The 24769-nt window shown below is 27.3% G+C and overlaps 2 protein-coding genes across 5 annotated transcripts in view; both read right to left on the reverse strand.

The window, feature by feature from the left end:
• Nucleotides 1-575: 575 nt before the first annotated feature.
• LOC114132686 (ataxin-8-like) lies at nt 576-4303 on the reverse strand (the record flags this gene model as incomplete). Its single annotated transcript, XM_050200250.1, has 1 exon — nt 576-4303. A coding segment is annotated over one exon (270 nt), but the record flags the coding sequence as incomplete, so codon positions are not given.
• Nucleotides 4113-24769, reverse strand: part of LOC114132681 (semaphorin-1A) — a 234473-nt gene continuing 213816 nt past the window's right edge. For 3 of the 4 annotated variants that reach the window (XM_050202248.1, XM_050202247.1, XM_050202246.1), the window contains exons 7-15: nt 19378-19519; nt 12425-12773; nt 12220-12302; nt 10888-11110; nt 9969-10111; nt 8866-8994; nt 7967-8186; nt 5594-5831; nt 4263-4411 (exon numbers count right to left, since the gene is read on the reverse strand). In XM_050202248.1, the coding sequence (XP_050058205.1) occupies nt 4340-4411; nt 5594-5831; nt 7967-8186; nt 8866-8994; nt 9969-10111; nt 10888-11110; nt 12220-12302; nt 12425-12773; nt 19378-19519 (1599 nt within the window). In that variant the 3' untranslated portion in view covers nt 4263-4339. The other variant, XM_050202245.1, reaches the window with a different exon arrangement.

Here is a 24769-nt window from a genome sequence, read left to right on the forward strand (position 1 = left end):
AAAAAAAAAAAAAAAAAAAAAGAATAAAAAACTGTATTATATGAATTTCTTTTTTGTAATTGAATAACAGTTTTTTTCATTATATTGAAGTACTGCACTTTACAATACCCTTATTAAAGGACCTATATTGTTTACCTATGGTGTTTACTTACCGTTAGGTAAGCAGGTAATGATTTTTTTTTTTATTATTGCTATTATTAATATATTTCCATTCTTTAATAATTAATTGTGTTTAAATAAAATATTATTAGAGCTGTAGTGTACATTATTTATACAAACATGTGAAAATGAATGTGTAATTAAAAAAAAAATCTTGGAAAAAAATATTTTTATTTGGTTTTATAACTATTTGAAGAAGTTAAATTTTTTTCAGATTACTAAAACATACCCAAAATATTTCAATTATATGCATAATGAGCTTATAATTACTTTTGATTACATAAAAGTGTAGTATAGTATAGTAATATGTAAAAAATTAAGGAAAGGAAACTTATAGGTACCATACAATGTACATTAAGATTGTTCATGATGAATGTATACATATTTTTTTTTCTAAAATAAAAAAAAAACACATGTTGTTTCTAATAGAAATTGTTTTTATTTAATATGTAAACTATTAACCATTTTAATAACCGTAATTAATATTAGGTATATGCAATCAGTACGTTTGGTTTGATTTCATTTACAAATGAAAAAAAAATTGTACAAAAAAAATATAATGTTTAGTTATATAAATAAATGGAACTTTCACATGCTAACTTATGCGTAGATACATATACGAATATACAATATGCGGTAATTTTAAAATTTAGCATGCAATATGTTTTTATCTTAGAGCTTCTTCTACAGTCTCAATTGCCCTTTTTTCATACAAGTTAGTGCCAAGCTCTAAAGTATAAAAGACTTTAAAACTACTCTCCTAAGTAAATAAAATAAATATATTGTAAAAAAGAAAAAAGATATAAAATACAAATAATTTATTTTTTAAATATAAATTGATAAAATTACTAACAGTTAAAAAATTATAGAACTACGTGTAATGAATATATCATCTTTTTTTCTTTTTTTTCTTTTTTTTATTAGAATTTTTGGAATGTTGTTTTATTATTATTAAAATTTACAATGTAATTATTATCATCTATACAGTATGCGACAATAATATTATATATTTAATAGAAAAATAAACTAAGCAAAGTCAAATATTTAAACTTTACATATTATTTTGTTCAACTACCTACTTAGTTTGATTTTGAAAACTAAATTCGAATTGAAAATTTAGTTTTTCTATTACAATCCACCTATTATGTCTTGTAACACGCAATACAAAACGTCCGGTAGAACCCCGTGGCAGACTATAATATAATATTATTACAATAATTAATAATTATTTTTGACATAAAAAAAAAAAGTACAATACAATACAATAAATAAACATCTCAGTAACATATTTGATCACATTACTTATCTTTACTTTTAGAATAACAAATAAATGTAAAAATGTCCTCTAGCATTATTACAATGATAGTTTTGCCAAAGACAATAATATTTAAATTATTGAACAAGACAATCTATACAATAATAATACGTTTATAAATGTGGTCTTCAATTGGTGAATTATTGAAAATTAAAATCATAATATTAATAAGGGCTATGGAGAATTGTATGATTCTCTTTTTAGCTATTATTCTATGAAATGAGTATCAATTATTATTAGACAAAAATTACTATTGAAAATATTATAGTGTGATAAATGTAATAAAACTATCAAATGGAACGTGCTCAAACGTAATTATTATTACAATAAATTTATTTTTAAAGTTAACATTTCAAAATGATGGTTCGTATCCGAAATTCGAATAGGGTTTGGAAATGTAATAGAAGTACCCACGAACATATAATCACTTTATAAATTTGAACACATAATATTTTAATATGAAACATATTTTGTAATAAAAAATAAAACAAAAAAATATTTACATAATTAAATATTTTCAAAATATCTTTAAGTAGTTATATGAATACAAATTAAATTAAAATATTATAATTCTAGTAACCGGTACCAAAAAATAATTAATAATGAGCGTAGATAATAAAGAAAACGAAAAGACACGAACTTAAGAGAAATGTGTATGGATAAATCACAATTTTTTTGGAAATAAGATCACTTAATAGTTTAGTGATAAACTTTCAAGATGTTATCATATTCTGAACATGGGATCTGTTATTTCAATTGTCCTTGCACGTTAACTCAAAAACCACCATGTTGTTTATCTTTTATTGCCAAAAAACATAGTGACCACCTCACTTCTCAAAAAGAATATCTTTACCTATATATATTATAGCCTTATAGTCCCAAATGTAGTTAATAAGGGATTTTCCTATTTATCCTTTTATTATCTATGATGATGAGACTATTATACTACCTATCTAATAGAAATTTTAATCCAACAGCTGTCACTTATACCAATTTTAGTAAAATAAAAACTTAAGTAATTAATCTGTTTGAAATAATTCATTACACGCTATAATAAAGATTAAAAATAACGTGAAAGTAAATAAATGATTTTCCATTGTGCATTGGCAAATTATTATACTATGTTGGAAGACCATAAAATATATAAACGTGACAAAAATGTGCAAAACAAATGTGTATGGACTAAAAATATTTTATTATTATTTTCATACATTTTGTGGGTAAATAATGTTAAGTTTTTTTCGAGATGATCATTGCATATGTTTAACAAAAGTAAGTAGGTAGTAATTCTTTTGCTTGTGATGTCTAATTGAAATTTAACACATTGTTTAACTCAAAACTGAATGAATTGTTAGTATTTAAAAATATGTATAATAATATTAATAATAAAACAAAAAAATCAGAAATCTAGATAAAACCTTTTGAAATTAAAAAAAAAAAAAATAGGTAAATTAATGTTGTTTATCTTAAAATTGGTGTCTATTTAAGTTTATGTTTTTCATCTAACGTTTAATTTTTAACTATAAATGATGGAAACTTATATACAATTTTAAACTTTATAATAATAATGATTAGTAAAAAGCAGAATATAATTAAACATATTTATAAGAATTTTATATGTTAAAACAACAGAAATATGATAAAATAACTATTTAAAAATAATAAATAGTAATATTTAAGACATATATGTTGATTTATTCTTTAAAAAAGTAAAATCACTAGAAAAATAAGTATGTTTATAATATAATTATTTACAACATGTCAGCTTTGGTTTTGGTAAATAAAAAAGTAAAAAAATAAAACGAAACAATAAAATTAAGACGATTAAACTTTGGTGGTTATTATTTACAGGACACAAATTGACATTTATCTAATAATAATAATAATAATCATTAAAAAAACAACCTGACTTAATATGTATAAGTTATAAGTAACTTTTCTAAATTAAATTAAAGTCTTAATATTTGGCGAAAAAAAAACAATAAACATATTATATAGACTATGTTTATAAAATAAATTACGTAATTAAAGCGTGTAAGTTATGTTCTAAATAATAAAAAAGAATATAATATATATATAAATATTTATAAAGACTTTTAAAATAACTATCACATATTTTTAATTTTTTCTTCAGCAAATCTAAAAAAAAAAAATGTTATAACTATATCTTACGTGTCTAGGTAAAAAAAAAAAAAAAATCGACTGGGAAATTGAAACTTATGTCGACGTCTATGACATAATAATAATAATAATAATAATTATACATAAAGTGGATGATTATATATAAATAAAATTATGTAATATAAAGGCGCCTACAACTGTCTACCGACGAAACGACGACAACGTTCGATCGGTGTGAGTCTGTATACATCGTGTCAAGTCATATAAGATGAATAATAATAATTTATTATTACTATAAACGGAGCTAAGTCGTCGTCAAAGTGTGAAGAACTACACTTAGTCTTTTTTTTTTTTTTAAAAAAAAAAAATATATATATATTATATTATATAAGCAGTCCAACACACGACACACGACTGCCAACCACTCCAAACAGATCATCACACGCCCGCTCTGTATATGAAACTGCACGGAGCTTGTGGTTGCGGTTGTTGTTGCAATTGTTGTTGGAGTTGCTGTTGCTGTTGTTGTTGTTGCTGCTGTTGCTGCTGCAGTTGCAACTGTTGTTGTTGTTGCTGCTGCTGCGACGAAGGTTGTTGCTGTTGCTGTTGCTGCGGTGTCATGCGTGCGGCCAATGAAGGCGATGCCGGCGGTGACGGCGATGAGCTCGGAGGGGAAGGCGATGACGAGCTGCTAGCGTTCGCGTTGTGTTGACGCGGTGGTCTTGCCCTCCCCTCCGACGCACCTCAGAGGTACACTTTCTTCACACTGCGCGTCGTCCCGAAACCGTCCCGGTGGTGATAATTATTTCCTTCGTTCTAGAACCACATAAATACGGGGTATTAGATAAATAATTATTATTTTTGACTTATGATTTATGCACATCGTTTATTATTTTTTTTTTTTTTTAACGAATAGTATTAACCGCCTTTCCTATGTGTTGATCACGATGTAGAGATTTTCTCTAGATCGTGGTGCTGATATAGGTAGTCCAAGAATATCAATAATACTTAATTTTTATGTTCCAAAAATTAATTATCTATGGTATTGATACTTTAAAATTTTATTTCGTTTTGTTGCTAAATTATAAACGTATATTATTATTAACTACGTTTACTAGAAACATTGCATGTTTTTTATAGCATCAATTTTTGCTCAGTATTTTTATTTCAGAAATATATAGTCAATATTTTATTATGGTACGTTATAGTTACTGCCAATATGTCAAAACGTATATTACCGTCAACTGTCGAGAGAGAAGAAAAAGTAAAACCTACATTACCTATTTTCATTTGAAAAACCGCAAATTATATTATATACGTCCGGAGTATGATACAGATATTATATGGTATACCTACCTAGTAGGTACCTGCCAATATTTATATATTTTAATGAATTTTCCACATTCATTATAGATAGTTTTTTTTCACGACGATTTTCGCAGAATTTTACAGAAAAAAATTCTATTTTATTTTTATAAACATCACTTCTAAAACAATAGTACCTAATAATTGTAAATGCGATGGATACGTAATGTTGGAATATACAATGTAATAGAAAACAATAAGTTATAACAAAAATAATGAAATAAGTAACTCTAATCTTATGTAATATATTACATACATATACTACTTATTCAAGAAACAATTAAAATAATTATTACCATAATTAATAATTTTAATATAGGTTCTCTATTCAAAACGAAATCAGTACCGGCCGGTGACTGATGACGTCAACCGCCTCGGCCAAGTCTTTGGACAAAAGGAAGCTAAGAAAAATCGTTTATAATCATGAATTAGTCATCTAGAACTGATCTAATTTTGAATAAAGTATTAAAATTGAATTGACGAATATTATTAAAATTAGTTAATTATGCAGTTTCCAGTTATTTTTATTACACTTTAAACAATCTACATGGGCAATTCCGATTAACGAATCAAGCACTTGGATTGTGTTATAGGTTTAAATACACTTAGTGAGCGTTATTATGTGCTATTTACTTTGTGTTCCCTTTGCGACCGGAGCGTTCCGAAATGATCGCGGATATTTTGCTGTTGAGAATAGTAACTGTCTTGAGCGCCGTTCGGTTGGAACTGAGTAAAGCCCATCGGTGGCATTGGCGCATGTCTCAGTGTGGCTTTTGGTGAACCATGTATCACCTTATTCGGTGGTATCAACACAGGCTCAGCGTACGTAACCTCCTCTTGCGGCAGTAATTTGGGTTCACCAAGTCTTCTCCTGAAATGATTATTTTAAAACATATCACTCATTACTTCAAAAAATATTAACATTTTATGATTATTTGCATAATGAGAATCTTAAAAAACAACACCCTGTATAATACAATTAGGGAAGTGGTATCTAGGCACATACATAGAAGAAAAACCGAAGGGCAAAAGGTGGTCATAAGTAAAATGATTTTGAAATTAATGTTAAATGACATCGTCGAAAATAATATTTTTTTGTGAACATTTATGGATGAGGTGAACCCCAAATCCACTAGCTATATACTCGCTTTCTGGCATTTAAGCTATAATAAATTAGTAAAAAATATCCACATCGTTTATTAGGAGTACATTTAGGACCTCTGGATTCCGACTGATCTCATGTGTACAAAAAAATCAGAAACATGAAAAACGGCTAATGAGAATTTAATCATATACAATGCCGTTTTTTATTTTTACTTTTTACCAAAAATAATTAATTATACCGTCAAAACGGTTAACCATTTGGAAACTTAATGCTTTATCTGTGTCTTAAGCGACAAAAACATTTAAGTGAACCGAAACTGGATATTATTGTCATTTTTATTATTTGATATAAATGCCTATTTATCTTGAATTCTTGAATGCGTACAGCCCGGTTATCGGACACGATATAATATTTTGACACGTTTGTACGGTAAATCACCTATATATATATTATACACATACTTAGTATAACTATATAGGTAGTATATTTTATGTATAGTATTGTAAACAGACACTATTATTATCACAGCGGCGCTAGGATTGATATATATATATTTATATACCTTACCACACAATGCATACAATGCAAACGCATACAGATATATACATCGGATCCAAACGAATTATTATTATTACAGTATAAGGTTCTCAACCCCTTGTAGTATACACCCGTACATATACATAATACATACATACATGTGTATACGGTTCCCTTGGCAACCCTATTACTGTGTGTGTATATAATATTCCACAAAGTCTGCCAAAAGAGTGGAACCGTCAGTAGTACATATAAAAGCTTCCCCGAAGGGTGTTTATAATTACTTCGCATAACTATTGCTTCATTTTTTTTTATTATTATTTTTTTTTAATGAAGTTTAGTAGGATCTTTTTTTTTTGGTACAGAGTTAGATTTTATACATTATACAACATTGTGGCCTAGTGGGTTATCTAATTTTTGTTTTATGCGATTCAAAAACTGCTGAGGTATATATTTTATACGATCATACGAACATAAATGATGAAGTATGAAACATTAGCCATACAAATTAAAACCTACCAAACTACTATAGTTATACACGTAAACAGCTCATAACCTTAACATTTTAATATTAGGTACCTAATTAAATATAATCAAATATACATTTATACGGCTAAATAGTGCATATTACTTGCTATCCCGAAAAAAGTATATTTTACATGTAGTAAAATTAGTTTGTCTCAAATTACAGCTCTTATAATAATCATATATACCTTTATATACCTTAACCTACTCGAATAACAACTGTACTTAAATCAACATTCATATGTTATATAGAATTAAAAAAAACTGAAAACATAATTATAAAAATTTTGCAAAGCTAAAAAAAACGTGTTTTATACAAATTAACACAGTTATAGAGAATATTTAATGTTATATAGTTACATTAATTTTTGTGATTTTGAATAAAAAGTTTGAAGTGTTCTAAAAATTATACCTGACGTCTAACACTGAATTTTTATAAAAAAAAAAAATGTATAACTTGATTTTTTTTAATTCCAACATATTTTCAATCAGAATTACAAAATGTATGAAAAACATAAATTTTTATTAAATAAATATTTTTTTTTCAATAGTTATATTAATACAATTTAATGTTTAAATGATGGAATAGCAGACCATAACTCTTTTGGAGTATTCCAGGACTCAGCCTAGCCCACTAAAAACTCGATTATTAAATTACAATTATAATTAGCATATTTACAAATAAAAAACCTCTATAATAGAAAAACGTAGATTCACGCAGTTAATAAACTATTAAGGAACGTTTTTATTTATTTTTAAAATCATTAATTGACTTTGAAAATTAGTATCAATGGATCTCTCTGTATTATCATGTACAATGTATTTCGATTGGTACTCACGCATTCATGTTGTGCCGTTGTTCGAAATATTCATATTCGGTATCTGGGTATGGTAAGTTGTCGTCCTCGCTCTTCGTGCATCGTCGGGCGCAAGCGTATCCGGCCAGGAATCCAGTCAGCAACGCGGCCAAACATGCGGCGAAAACGGCAGTCAGCACAGTTTCCATAGTGTAGCTGCCGTCCTGGCGTTCATCTACTCTTACATCGTCGTTATTTGCGCCTTTACAAGGGACAAAAATAAAAATAAGAGATGAATAACGAGATAGTTTTGGGTTACTTGAAGGAATAATATTATAAACCCTGGACTAATATAATAGTCAGCTAAGTATTATTTTTTTTAAGAAAAACGTCTTCAGTTGAACATTTTATCTATTTAGATAAATAAAAAAAAAAACATGTAAAAAAGGAACGGCATTTACTTGCATAGCAGTTTATGGAATCCAGTCGGAACAACAACTTACAATATTGTAAAAAAGAACAATTCTGTTTTAAATGTATGATCATTCTAATTTATGTCCCCATAATTTATGTACTAACGCTAATTTTAGGTAGAGCTCCGGAGTGCACATGAACTGAAATTCGTGTACACCTACGTAAGTGTTGTTTCAAAATTAGTCAGAAAATGTACACCACAATGTATGTTGTTTAATAAAACAGAAATGTGTACAAAAACCTATTTGACCTTTTTCGAAAATTGTAATTTTTTTCATGTATGCCAACAATGTATAAATAAATAAATTGAATTTCAATCACGAAGAAAGATTGGGTGATACAAAGCTTTTGGGACATATGGTATCTTTGGTAAATCTATATATATAGTATATACATTTTAAGATAATATATAAACTATATATATATATATATACATATATACACATAATACTGTAAGTAATACTCACCAAACGGTGGAGCTTGGTCATCTTGTGACAGGTTTATCGTATCGCCCACGTCTTCGATTGATTTTCCAATAGCACCACTTTGGGCATTTGAAGCGAACCCGATGCTCGAATCTTTTCTACTGTTAGATGCTAAAAGAGTGGCCGAAAAAAAATTAATTAATTAATTTAAAAAAAAAAAACAAAATTTTACCACACATACACAAAAGATATACACATTTATAACTAAAGCCTAAAGATACCTAGGTTGGTTTGAATAATGTACCTAATATATATATATATATATATATATATATAATATACATGATTATAAAAATACAATTTTTTAACGATAATACTTATCTTGAAAAGTATAGATTTAATTAAAAAGTAACTGTTGAAAAATATTCTAGAAAATGTCCATACAAAACAAACTATACGATTTTCTATAACGACTATATACATGAATAATGAATGTACTTATTACTTACAAGTTATAACTAATTTACTATATTCTTTCAATGCACATTATATATAATATTGTATGCATTAAAATCATCTAAAATATATTTTGCTTTAAAATATTAAATTTAAAATGCGTTGTAATTAATAAAAATTAAATAAAAAAAAATATCATTAAGGAGTTTTTTTTTAAATAATTTTTTCTGATAATAAGGGTTTATTGTGAAAATCATCTATCAGAGTATCCAATACATACATACTTTTTCAATCTACTGCATTGCAAAGCTTATAGTCAGAAATAACTATAAGTATTATTTTACACAACATACTTCATGATAGAAATGTTGAATGTCTAATACGAGAAATACTATGATTGACTTCTGAGAGAATTATTATGTTTAAAATTTGAATTTATCCTAAAAATTAACTTATTGCAATTCTTGCAAATTCTCTGTTTCTCAAAAATAAATCATAAATTAAACTGACATTTTTTACATTCATATTATATTCGTTGTTATTTTAACTTTACACCTTAATAATATTATTTTACGGTAATTGTTAAACGTAAGACACTCATTTACATTAAGAAGGTCCTATACCATCACATATATATATAATATATATATACAGGTTTATCGTTTTGAAATATATTAAATCGTGCTTACCCGAAGGGCATTCGTGGTGTAATCCGGTCTGAATGTTCTGAATGAATTCTGGCCATCGACTTGTAGGTACTTCACGCATCGAACGGCATTTCTTGTAGACTTTGTCAAATGCACAATACGGATCTTGAAGACCAATGCATTCACTGAGAACAACAGAATCGTAACGTCATTACTCATTATACATTCAGTCGCTATGGATGTAGGGTTGTCATCTGGTTTTTTTTTATTATAATTATTATGCAATTTAGTATGAGCAGCTTGATCACGATAATAATCGAGTATAAGAGGGTGATGTGTATAATATAGTGGTAAGGTATTGTTAAAAATTCGAAGTATTGAGATAAATTATTGTGTTTTCACTTTTAAAAAGCGTCCGATATATTATTATATACATCATTTTATGTTATAAAATATAATAAATTAGTATGTTTATTGGAATTTCGGAGAAATTAAAACTATCACAACTCGACAGCATAGTACAAGATATTAAAATTTTGTTTACAATTTTATCCTTTGTTTTCCTCCTTTGCGCAATTTTCGAAACTATTTACCAAAGTAAATAATAAAATTATTACTTTATTATTTGTGTTTGAAAAACAGTTTAGGAGAAAAGTGTTGAAATTAAAATAAAATAAATATTTAAGAATGTATGTATATATACACAAACAAATTATTACGAACAAAACATAATCAAAACTTTGATTACCTAACCAACTTTTAAAATAAAAAAAAATAAACTTCAGCCGAGTAAAAGTTACGGTGAAGAAAATATGTTCTCATAAGGTACATATTTTATGGCAACAAAGAAATGTTAAATCCATTTGACAAACACGCAGTTTTATGTAATCATAATTATTCATATTAATTAAATTTGACCTTAACATGCATTATATTATAACGATTAATAACAAATATTTACCCGCATGTGACTATTAGTGCATTTTGACATCTATCGAGAGGAAGAGATACCACTTGTCTATCGGTAATGACCAGCAGTCTTTTGTCTTCGAGTTTAATGTTTCGCACGGCGGTGGTAGTTCCGGGACCACCAAACTCGTATAACTCTTCGATGACCACCGGACTCACTTTTTCGTTAGTGTCCGCGCTAGCTGCGTTTATTGCTTTCAGTACTTTTCCGCTATCTAAAAATCAAATGAAAGATTATAGATACCATCGATACAACATCTACACATTACAGCTATTTGAAGAATATATTATCTAACTTGAATGTAAAATAATATGACAACATTTTTGCAATGATCTTTATACATTGTGTATATATATAAATACATAAGACTATGTGTAAAATAGTAAATCAAATATTATGGTTATTATATTATACTAAAAATGGCGGTGACATAATTGATAATAATATACGTAGTAAAACCGCCATTAGTCAGGAACTCGAAAATCAAGACGATTGAAAACTAAACGGATTAAACGACAATGTAAGCGGAGCGTAATATTATATCTATATTACATAATCGCTTTCAAGGCGTGAAACTAACACCCCAGTGCGTTTTACCACGTAATACCATTTATATTAAAAACATACAGTCGTGCGATATCAAATCGTTCGGGTTGTTAATAATACCTATATATATATATACCTACATATATATACACACATATGTTTTACAAAATATACTAAACAGTTAGCAGAATAATAAAAGGGTGAGATTAGGGGTTAATCCAAATTTAAAAATATTTAAATTTGTTTCTGATAAACACGCGTTAATGAACAGAGGATTATTATACACAAGGTTCACAGTGTGTACACAGTACACACTGTAACTATACAAGCACAGTGATGTGTGTCGAGTATGATAAAATATGATTCACAATTAAACAATGTTAAAATTATGTAGACATAGTTATCGTCACCTAATTGAAAACAATGAGAGGAGTAATAAAGCTCACATGATATAATCCTGTTGGAAGTAAAAGCGTTACTGAAAGATATCAGTGAATACCACCCAAAGGGGTTTCTAAAAGTCTATTGATATAATCGGGGCTTTTGGTCGAAGCATTGTGGCAGAGTGCGTATAATGGTGAGCAGCAGGGTGTGTGTGACATTTGAAAGCTCATCCTATAACTTTTCTAAAATTAAAAAATCGTGTATTCTAATCAGCAACAGCTAAATATTATTACTTTATACAATCCGTAACATATAACTCAAATCAAACATTTTAAATTTTGAAAGGTGTATTGCAATTTGGACGCAGTTTTATATTTAAATCTTTAATGTTACCTGTTCCGATAAAAAGGACGTCGTAAGTCTTTCCGTCAATAGCTTTCACTTGCGGGTCCACAGCAATCACCGTGAACCTATAACTGTGTGATTGGAAAACAGAGAGAAAAAATCAAAAATAACTATTAGACAATGTCCTTATAAATAATATTATAATATAAAATACAAAAACTACGGAATATAAGGGGGGGGGGTGATAACTCACTTGACGCTCGTGCGGACAATAATTGGCTGTTGGTAGAACGACCGTACAGCCTCGTCCATCAGCGAATGACTCTTTATGAAGTTCAACGTGAGGTCAGGAAGCGTCCGAGAATCGTTGGCACATTGGCCCGGTCTGGGGTCTGGCACCTTAGACCCAGGTACTGGTAACCAGTTGGCGTTCATGTAATTCTGTTCCTTGAACTCGCCCTCGAAAGAATCAAGCACGTCAGACAGCGAGAATGCACAAACCGCCGATCCAGTGATGCTGTTGACTGGTGTCGTGAACACACCATACATCATGAAATGCTGTTTGGTGCCATAGACGCCCTGCACCAAGTCAGTTGACGATTCTGCGAGAGAAAAAATAAATTACAAATGCATGAAAAAGACATTACGCGTAACATTGCAGTTGAGTTGATTTTTTTATTATATGGTTACTCCAACACAAATCGTAGATAATACGTAAATTATAAAAAAAAAAATTGAACGAGGTAAATAAAAGGTTATACCTACATCGCTATAATATTTTTATTGAAATATTTTAAATTATATAGGTACCTACATTAATTACTGTAATTTGATTAGTTAAAAGTGCAAGTGCTGCACATGGGCATTGGATTAATTGTTGGTTGTTGAAGGCACTTTGGAACTTCCTAGCCAACAATTGTGAGGTTCAAATTCAATACATATTGATTCATAATTTATTATGTTAAAATTTTTTATAAATTGACATAAAATATATACTTATGTCCAAGATAGTCAGCGAAATAAACATTCAAATTGAAGATTAATTACATATATTTAATTTATATCAATATGAAAAAGGTAAATGTAATTTGTGGATCTATTCTTTATCAAAACACAATATATGAAGGTTGAATATTGTAAATATACCACTATTAACGTATAATAATATTCATTAAGTCATTAAAAATGATATAAATAAGGAAATTAATAAGAGTACGAGCTAAATAAAACTAAAAATAACTTAAACAACTTCATTGAAGACCCATTAATAATACTTTTTTCTTCCATTCATTTATTTTATACAATAAGCATACATATAAATTTTTTTTCGAATTAAGGATTGTTATTAGTAGGTCTCTACTCTATTTATGTTTAAGACGACGAGGAGGGTTGTCAGGAAAAACGATGATATAAATAACAATCGTTAGTAAGTAGAATATTACTTAAATAAATAATATTGATATCACCGAAAATGTTTTAAAAACGATTTACATGTTTATACCCTGCATTATACTGTAATATATCCTCAATAAAAATTAGAGTTTCATTATGTTTGAAATAGTTTAGAATTATTAACAATTATTGATTTTTAATGTATGTCAGGTATAGATTGGCGCACCCAGAAATTCCTGGCAATGAGAATACTTCCGAGAATTTTCTGATGGTACGGGAATGGCACTGTTTCAGGGAATACAAACAATTAAATCTTATATTTATTTTGTATAAATTATTTATTTTTCTAATAATATATTCCAACTAATACATTTAAGTAAAAATATACTATTTTACTAATTTTATTTCAATAGAGAAACATTATTCAAAATAAATATTGGTCGGGACTCGGCAATCAATAAATGTGAATCGTTTTAATTTGTTATAGGTAGGTAATTTAACTATTATTAATATGATGTTAAAATTGGTAGATTAGATTTTCTATACAACGCATAAGCTGAGTATTTGGTACTTAATATTTATAATATAATATTTAATTTTGTTGGCACACAGTAGCTGTACTAATGTTACAAATTAGATTGAGTAACCTAAATAATTATCAATTAGCGATAATAATTGATTACAAAAATTGACTTGAGGGAACAGAAAACCAATTTGATCATAATTTGTTGTCAACAAGCCGGGAAATTAATTTTTGGATAAATTGTGTCAGTTAATTAAGTAACCAATTTGTTTATTCTATAGTTTACTAGGTTATATATTTTTTTTCTACTGGCTTTTTTTTTGTAAAAGTGTGGTAAAAGACAAAATGTTAACGTCAATTATAGAAGTTTAATTCCGGGACAATTGGTCGTTCTTCAAAACTTAATCAAATCAATGAAACGGTATACTCAAAGCCGGAATAATCCAACCAAATCGTGAAGTATCGAAACTGTGACATTACAATGATAAATAAAAAGTTATGTCTACTAATCAGATATTTAAATTATTTGGTTAATATAAAGTGTTTTAAATAATTCATAATACTAACCATTGCAGTCAATGACGATAAGAAAATCGAATCTTTCTAATTACATCAAATATATATATATGTATTAAAATAAAAACCATGCTTTAATTAATAAAGTTTGCAGCATATCAATAGTATGACGATAATTGTACACAATTATATCAAGCGAAGGCTTATGAATAGGTCTAATCCTATAAAGTGTATTTTCACATGTGAGTTTGGACACACTCGTCCGATTAAGTGGTTTTTGAGTGTCGTATATTTGAACACACTCGAGAGCTAAAGTAAAAAATGTTTACATTCTACTTAATGTTGTATACGTACTTATAAATGTATATTATTATAATATCGAATTCGTATAAATATCTAGCTTCTCGTGGCTAGAATTTCGTATCGAGGGTAATTTAAAACAAAACACTTATAGACTATAGTAGGTATTAAAAGAAATATTATGTACTTGTACGAAAATTTCAAATAAAGGATTCCGGATTTCGAGATGTTCAAAACATTATAATGTTATAACATGGAATAAGACAAGACAATAATGTCATAATTTTGTATTCAAATCCAAAACTATATACTGACTAATACTAATAATATTATGAATTAAGTGGCTCAAGAATTTCAAAATAAAAACGTATACAAGCGTTCAAATATTAAATTAAGTTTGAAACGGACGACACTTAACCTGCTTAGTGAATCACCTTGTATTATTAGCATTTGTATAGAGTTATTATTGTATAATAACTGGAATCGGAAGGAAATGCAGACTGTTCGAGTATACTGTAGTAGCGAGCAGTGGCTGTAGTATATAGAAAGGGTCCATTTATGCGTTCGATTTTTTTTTCGTTATATATTATAATAAACAGAGCTTTGTAGTACAAAATATATAGTGTGTACACGTGCGTCACGATTACAATATTATTATGTACCGTAATGCGCCACATACAGTGGGTTCGGTGTACCATCCCCTATCTAGACTCAAGGGGAATACGAAATTGTATTACCGAAGAAAATCGAGCTTTGGCATACACGCACATACACACACACCACAGCGTATATTATCGAGCCACGGTGCAAAGGGCGATTCCAAGAAAACAAGATGTTATTATATTTTCCACGCAGAATTATCTATAACACTGTACGTGTAATATATCCTGGGTGCGGGCGAAAATGCTATTTTAATATACCAATTGAACATTTTTAGTAGTCCGGTCATTGACAAGTCATGCATGCGCCTGAATATTAATGACCATTTACAATTATTATATTCTTACGGAGAAACGGTAATTGGAAATCCTTTTGATCCCGTTCAATATCATTACGTACGCGCGCGCATATTACTTAACAGTAATAAAAAAAATTAATGCATTTATAAATATATAATTTTGCACGTTACAACGAAAACCTAAAGAATCTGGAATAATGATGATACATTCGACAAATTAGGTTTTGAATGTGAGAATATTTAACCGTTGTTAAGCAACACTAAAATTATTAAAATAGCTGATCCATCCTGACTGTTTAACAACATGATGAAATAAACAATATTTTCGAATTTTCAACAGCATTGAACTTTATTTTCAGGCACATACGAGAATAAATAGTCAGCTTTTTCCACTCTTGATTACAATGCGGCACGTATTTTGTTTTATGTAACATCGCATTGCGGTTCATCGATCGAAACTTAAATTATTTGAACTCATCTGCTGTCAATACGAAATTGATGCATAGAATTTTTTTTTTAGAATACATGCTCTCGGAGGCTGAGGAGGTATTTGGAAATATTCAGTGAAAAACTTCAATTTCCTCGCCGGCGGAGCATTCAAACACAATGTGTCTATGGCAACACTACGAGAATGTGGGGTTATTATAATACCTAGTATATATACTATCCAATACCAGCTATCAATATGTAGAAAAAAAATATTAAGTCCTACGCGAAATGTTTTCGATTAAAATATCTACTACCCTTTATAAAAATAATAATAATATAATATTAAACAATGATATTAGATAAATAATGACACACGATTAATTATATATCTGCCTAGAGAAATATAGTGACCACATGGAAAAACACAGGAAATATTATAAATTAGTAGATATATTGTTCTAAATAATAATACAAATTAATTTTATTATATTTACCGATTACAAATAATATTACGTTATAATATAGTTTTTGTAATTTCAAAAAATGCAAAAAGCTTGTTTTTTGTCAAGAATTAAAATGTCATATTTCTTAACAGTACACAGTATGTATAAATATGATTGTATTTTATATAGTTATATTAAAGTTACTTTGATAATTAAGTAATAGTTTAATTAATTTTCCACAGTCAGTTTGAAATTGTTTGTGTTAGTAATTTTAAGTATTTCTTGTCTTCAGTTGTATGTAATACTATTAATAAATAAAATAATCGCAGTAATTGAAATCAACAAACGAACAGAACTAAAATTGTAAGGTATGACAAAATAATTTAATTTATAGAATATATCAATTGCTCATAAATTAATATAAATAGCAGAAATGCGGTGGACATGATATTATACATACTATATTTCATAATAATAGTTGGTATTACTAATACATTAGAAAGGTAATAGAAAATCATAGATGATTAAATCGATTCATTATTGGTGTTGTATTGTAATACATTTAATGATTGGGTGGTCAATAACTGAATTTCGAAGCAGGTATAATTCCATATAACAATATAATACTTGCGCTGGAAACAGCAGTAAGTACGTGTTTTGTGTTTATTTTATTGACTCGATGCTGAATAATCTACACGAATGGTTGAAGGTTTATATTAATACATTCGTCATTGTACTTATGCTGTAGTTTTAACTGCCGTACATATATTTCAAGCGGAATAGTGCAAAGGGAGACACATAAAGCCCGCGCACGTGAGAGAAAGACAGTCAGAGTGAGAACAAAAGAAGTTCAGCAAGGCGAAAGTGGTTTTATAATTAAAACCATGCGTAAGCGGGTAACCTTTAATGTGCTCGAATAATTTTTCCGCGGGTGGAAACCCCATATCTCTTTCTCTGTTTCTGCCTCCCTAAGTATTTTATTCGTTTCATATATAATGGTAGTAGTGGACTTTTTTCCCCTTGGTGGTTTGAGGAAAATGAAAAATAATAATTAGTTTAGGGAAAAAAAAATAGACCGTTTTCCTTTCTCAAGGTTTTTATATTTATTTATTTATTTATTTTTGTTTTATTTTTGGAATGGTGTAGCAATGAACAAGAACACGATGTTCAAAAAGTTATTCTATGAAAACTTCAGTTTCAGTTCAATTACTTATTCGTCTGTTTTACTTTTCCGCTGGGCACACAAAACGTGACTTTTTATTCATAATAAAATCACCTCAAACGATTATTTCCTTTTATGTCCTTGGGGAATAAGCAGTACGATAATATCAAATATAACCGCATTGTTTCTACTTTTATTTATAATCAATTTCGTCCACAAGACAAATTTCCTTTAAGACAAATATTACTTTACGATTATGCAGGGTGATTCACCAAGCATGCTCACTTCCATTTATTCATTTAATAATGCGTTTATGTAGAGAAGAATGATGGGGTTAGAATGTTTGAATATCGCCCTACATATATATGCAAGTGAATAACTGAAATACTATCTACCAACGTATGCATTCAAGAGCATGTCAATCATACATAATAAAAGTAAAACTAATTTACTTTAATAATTATTATTCGTTAAATAGAATATTTTAGATTATATACATAGTTACAAAACGATAATATGTTAAAATAAATTAGAAAAAAAATATAGCTGCATTGCAATTTATACAAGGTGGTTAACATTTTGAATAAAATATAGTAATTAATGAATATGTATATAATATGTATTTAAAATGTATGGTATCCACCCACTATTGTGCTGAACATAAAATATAAAACCATATTTGAACATCGTACCAATGCGAACAAATATAAACTAATAATTTATTTTCATGTTAGATTTAGCCATTGGAGATACATATTAAATATTATAATACACCGATATGTCATAATTTAATAAAAAATATTGGTCTCATAAAAACCAATGAAATACATTTCGCATTAATCTTGCGAACTTATACTAAGAATTATTGGAAACTAAATACATATAATATACACACACACACATATATATATATCATAATAATCAAAAGTTATAAATTAAACGTTCCAATAAAATGAATTATTTTCAGAATTATAAAGAAAACGGTAAATCTTATATTTATATACACGTATATGATACGCAGTTATGAGTTTTGATTAATGTTCACCTCTGAACGTTCAGCACTTTTGTACTACCTACCACGATGGTAAGGTATTGCGTTTGATATTATTAAAGGTATTATTATAATTTGGATGCTTTCATTTATATTCGTTATTAGCGAGTAAATTTATATTTCACTCTTTTTTTTTTTATTTTTACTTTTCGCTTACCTTATTAAATAACTGTGGTATTTATGTCTAGAGATATTTTCCAACAGTTTTTAATAAATTATTAATTCCGTAACGTTTTTCATTAACTCTTTGAATTTTATTACTTAGAAAGCGTATATAGAGAATATAATAAAATATGATAAATAAATGGATGATCTTTGTCCCATAATATACAGTTTTCTACCAGATAGAAGAAAAATGCGACAAAAAACCTCTGTAATAGCTCAATAGTTATAACAACATAAAGCTTCTTAAACGGCGCTGGAGATACTCACGTATTTCGTTGAAGTAAAATGGAAATTCGCCAGGTACGGAGCAGTTGAGACGAGACTTCAGGTACGATGTCCACCGGTTTTTGAGCTGTTGCGGTCCACCGCGATCGTTTTTACACACTCTCGCTACCCGAGAAAATACGTTCTGAAAAATAAATAAATAAAATTGTATTTCATAATAATATACATCCAGTCAAAACAAATCATCGACAATAATATGTTTTGTACCTAAGACGGCACTAAAATTAGATAATTTCATGAGGTAAAAGACTAGGTAACCACGTATGACAAAAAAAAAAGCAATGATTTATTAGGTCTGTTATACACTTTATTACGCGGTCGAATTAATGAGCAACAATCCCCAGAGACTGTCTCTGTGCTCCCTCGTTGGCAGCCATTTTGTCATTAAAAAGGTAAAAATAAAAAAATGGAAGTGGACATGATTAAAAAAAAAAAAAGGAAAAAAATATACGCACATAAATGTAAGAGAAAAGATGGTTAAAAAAAAGGAAATAATATGTTAAAACAAATAACTACAATAATATATTTACATCGGTATAAAGACGAGAAAAAAGTGTAAAAAAAGGTAGCTAAGTGAGTACCGCTCTGATGTACATTAGGTGTCAAGTGGTCACTATATTGGTCTGTTAAATTTGAATTCATTGATATATCATTATATACAAAAAGCGATTCTGAGCGGAAAAAATCTATCAGTCTATGTCACCAAATGATAATGTTTTTTTTTTATGCATATATATAGCTAACAAAGTAATTTATTTTACTTTTAGTATTATAGAAGATTGAAACAATTTTCTCCAAAAATGATGCATTTATTATATTAATAATATTTAATTATTATAATATATATTTATACTATATTATTTGTTATCATATAAATTATAAATTAATAAAAAAAAAAAAAAAAAATACTTCCACCTAAAAATCAAACATTTTCGAAATATTTTGAAAATATTATTGTAAATAGAAAACAATAATATAAACATTTGGTGAAAAAAATCAAGTTTTTAAGTTATTCGTTTTTGAGTTACATAAAAATGAGCGAATTAATTTTATCAAAAATAGGATTTACGTAAAAATGTCCGTTTTCCCTTAATTTTTTGTTTTATTTTTCCAATCTTAAAAATAAAAGTTGACAATTTTTAAAATTTAAAAATTAAATTATTAAGGTATAATTTCATATCTAAAACTATCTAACAACTTATCCGCACTCATATAAAAAACTTAAAAGCGTTCCACATAAAATCTAAAATCCTAAAATGTAATTATAAATACATATTCAAATGCAAGGCGTAGTAGTTATTAAGAAAAAACTCAACCCTACCTATATAAAAAATACTAAGTCCTTAAACGATAATATAAGTATGGTGTATATTTATACACACTTTGTTTTATTTAATATGTTAAATGATTACAGGCCATTTTCTTTAACAAACCGTACCGTCGTAATTTCTAAATATACATGTATATTGTATATGACAGAATATTAACTAGAAACTATATACACTTAAGACCAAAATGTAATTCTAAGAATTTACATTTTAACACCATTAGTTTTATATGACCTAACACATTTTCAGATAATGATCACAATACACTTGGATCTAAAACTCTTATTTTTTTTATGACGCAATTTATACATTGTACCTATCTGTACGGTAAGATATGTTTTTGAATATCTACCAAAAATAACGTTAACGCCAATGGTGATTATATTTTTGATTATATGTAGTGTAATAATTTGTATATATTTATACGTAAATTGTTACAATTTAAATTTGAAACGCCGTATTACGATAACATTCAAACCGATAATGTTAAAATATGTCATTGAAAAAACATCTACTTTTAGCATTTAAAACGCGACAGAAGATTTGTGCCACAATTCGTTTCACAACTTTTTTCTCTGATTGTAACATACATCGTATAACCATTTAAATTAAGAAACGACTTAATTACATTTATATAATTATAATATCAAATTATATTATAATTTATCGAATTTTTTCCATATCACTCAAGTACAACAAAAATAATTACAACAAATAACATTTTGAACAAGATAAACATCACAAAAAATGTACCTAATACATGCATTACAAATCTACCTATATAGAGGTTTATATAAAGTGTATAATTATATGCTGTTTGGTGACGTCAAATAGATATAATATATTTGAATATGCTTGTTTATTATGATACAATAACCACTATAGTATATAAAAAAAAACAATAACTTATTTAATGAAAAATTAACCGGTTATTGAAAAGTTATTACATGTATAATGTATGTACAAATATTTAAATAAAATCATCGAAAAGTTTTATAGGGTAAAATGGTATACATTTTAAAACATTTTGATGATAAGTAAACCAATATATAAGTTGATTTATAGCTTAGAATATTATATAAAATACGATTTTATTATAAAGGTTATAAATTAGTATTGGATGCTGAAACTCAAATTGATTTCAAAGTGTCAAGTTATTTTCGTTATTTATTTCAGATATTGGCGTATAAGCTAGGTATTAAATTTATAAATATAATTATTATTAATGTTTTTTTTTCTAAATTTATATATATATATATATAAATACATAATTCTTTTAAACTACATTAAAGAACTTGTTATGGCGTTCGAGTATCCAATCTATCAAATTGACAAGTTTAAAATTGTTCGGTTTCTCTAATAGTAAATGAAAAACAACACAAATATGAAATAAAAAAAATAAATATACCATTATTCATAAAATAATATTGGTTTTCAAATTGCTATGTGTAAAACTATTTTTTTAAATTCAAAATACTTTTATAAAAAGGTCAAACATTGTTACGAACATTAAGATTAAAAATTATAAATCAGAAATTTAGACTTATTATACGTCTAATTGTTTCCATTTCAGTAAAAACGCGTAGAAAAAAAGTCTTAAGTGATAAATCGTTAAAATGTTTATTATTATTTATTCATTTCTTTTTTTTTTTTTTTGCTATAATTATAAAATTCGTATATTTTTACGAAATATGCAATCAATCGATTTTTCAATGATAAACTATTTAAGGTCTTGGTGAAATGATAAACTCATTATCCTCTAGTAGTAATCAAAGACTCAATTTGTAAAGACAATCTTCAACTAAATAACAAAAAAGCAATTTGATAACAATAGACAGTAAAGAAAATCCTCATTAATTATTATTTATTGTAGATTATGTTTAATTAAAATATTAAAATAAAAATAACAAAGAAACTCAAATAATGATAAATATTTATTTTTTTTTTTGAAAATATACATAATATACATTTGCATAATGTATATTAATGTATACTTAATTTAATTCTCAAATTAAAATAATATTTTTTTTTTTTTTTTACAGACTAGAAACTTTTCAATTATAACCTTGTTGTTTTTTTTTCATTTTAAAATTTAAAAATGAATATGTAATGGATCAAATATAAATAAATAAAATAAAATAAAAAATAGAACTGCATCCATACAAGAAAATTCACTTAGCTGAATAGACCAATATAATAGGTTCAGTGTACATCTACGTCTATTTTTTTTTATATCTATAATAAGCTAAATTACCCTATACAAACATTTCTTTTCGGTTAACGAATATTACCCATATTCTTGTAAGACGTTGTTTAAATGTACACGGTAAACATAATTTGATATTTTTATGAATGATAGATGTTTACAAATTATTATATTAGAAACTTTGTTAGATTAAATTTGTATTTGTAATAAGAATAACTAATAAGACAAGTAATAGCAAGTACACAATTTACAATCATTGGGTAGATGAAACAATATTTATTTAATTTTTCATATTAACTACATAATATTTAAAACGTAATATTACGGATTAAAATATGTACAAATATGTACATAATATATGTATGGCACGGCGCAATACAATAATTACGATAATTGAAATCTTATTTTTTTTATTTTGGAAGTAGAATATATGATTCAAGTACAACACGAAAAAATAATTTTTTAATATTTTAGTTTCAAGTACGTATTTGCCACGTGTAAGGCAATAACTATTGTTGAACTCAATTATAATAAATAATATATTGTATAGGTATATTTTTTCTGAATATTTTTGAAACTAAACTCTATTAATATTTGTGTATTATTTTATATAATAAGCTATATTTTTTTTATTGTTGACATAAAAATCGTTAATAGAAACTTATAGTTTATTGAAACAATATTCTATACTCAACACCATAATTCATTTATTATTCTACCGGACATTGATGTATGGTCGAGTAATTTTATAAAGTACACATGCAATTGAAACTAAAACAAATAACATGCCATAAGCTTATACTATATATATATTATAAAGTCCGAAAAATGAATGTACTTAAATTTATAATAAAATATTAAAATGTAGAATAGTTTTGTATTACGCATACGTACATTTACGTACAGGTTTAAACCACTGAACTTTTGTTTAATTTTAAATTTTGTAGATGTAATATAATTTGATATACAAATTATAATTACAGTACGAAACCACAGCAGGTACTTAATAAAGGAACAAAATAGTTGCCTTTTGACTAACAACTACAAACGATTCGCTGTTATATGCGAGTTTCTCACATATCACGTAAAATGCCCACATACGGCCCTTATATATACCATACTGGTAGCAGCTAGCGGTTTGAGAAAATTTAATTTTATTAACGGTTAGGATTATTCACAGTAAGTGAAGCAGTCTGACGTATTCGTAGTTTAAAATACACACGTATAGAAAGAATCACAAACGTTCAGGAAAATCCAGACGCGAGCGAACCTACTCGGTAATGATAACATGATAAACGTAAATTCAAATATTTTTTAAGGAGAAAACAAATTTATTCGACCGAGAAAAAACTCGTTAGACTTCAAAAGAAATGGCGCTTTACATTGTTTATGAACTGAATACGTATGGGAACGGAATAACGTTTGTAGTCATGGGGTGGAAGTTATTCAGAGTCATCGTTTCAATGTATATTATAATTTATAATGCATATAGGTAGGTAGTGTTATATAATTATGATATGTATTTATTTAAATTGGAATTGACGAAAGCGCATCGATAAAAATAATTGCTTACAATAAATATTGCAAGTGCATATTTATACGATTTGTTTTTATAAAAACTAGTCAGAGGCTGTAAACTTAATGAGAATGGAAAAAAAAATTTTAATAACGCAGTTCGTACAAATTCGATAAAAAATGGACCTAGCCACACACTTTTAAATCGTCATTCATATCATAACATTGTAATGTTGTGTCAAGTACAATAGCCATTAGCTTATTTGGCTGGGATATAACCACTGGTATTGGTAGATTGCACGCACCGACGCGTGACGTTCCTGTG

Source organism: Aphis gossypii, chromosome 2 (genome assembly GCF_020184175.1).
Source record: "Aphis gossypii isolate Hap1 chromosome 2, ASM2018417v2, whole genome shotgun sequence".
Lineage (NCBI taxonomy): Eukaryota > Metazoa > Arthropoda > Insecta > Hemiptera > Aphididae > Aphis > Aphis gossypii.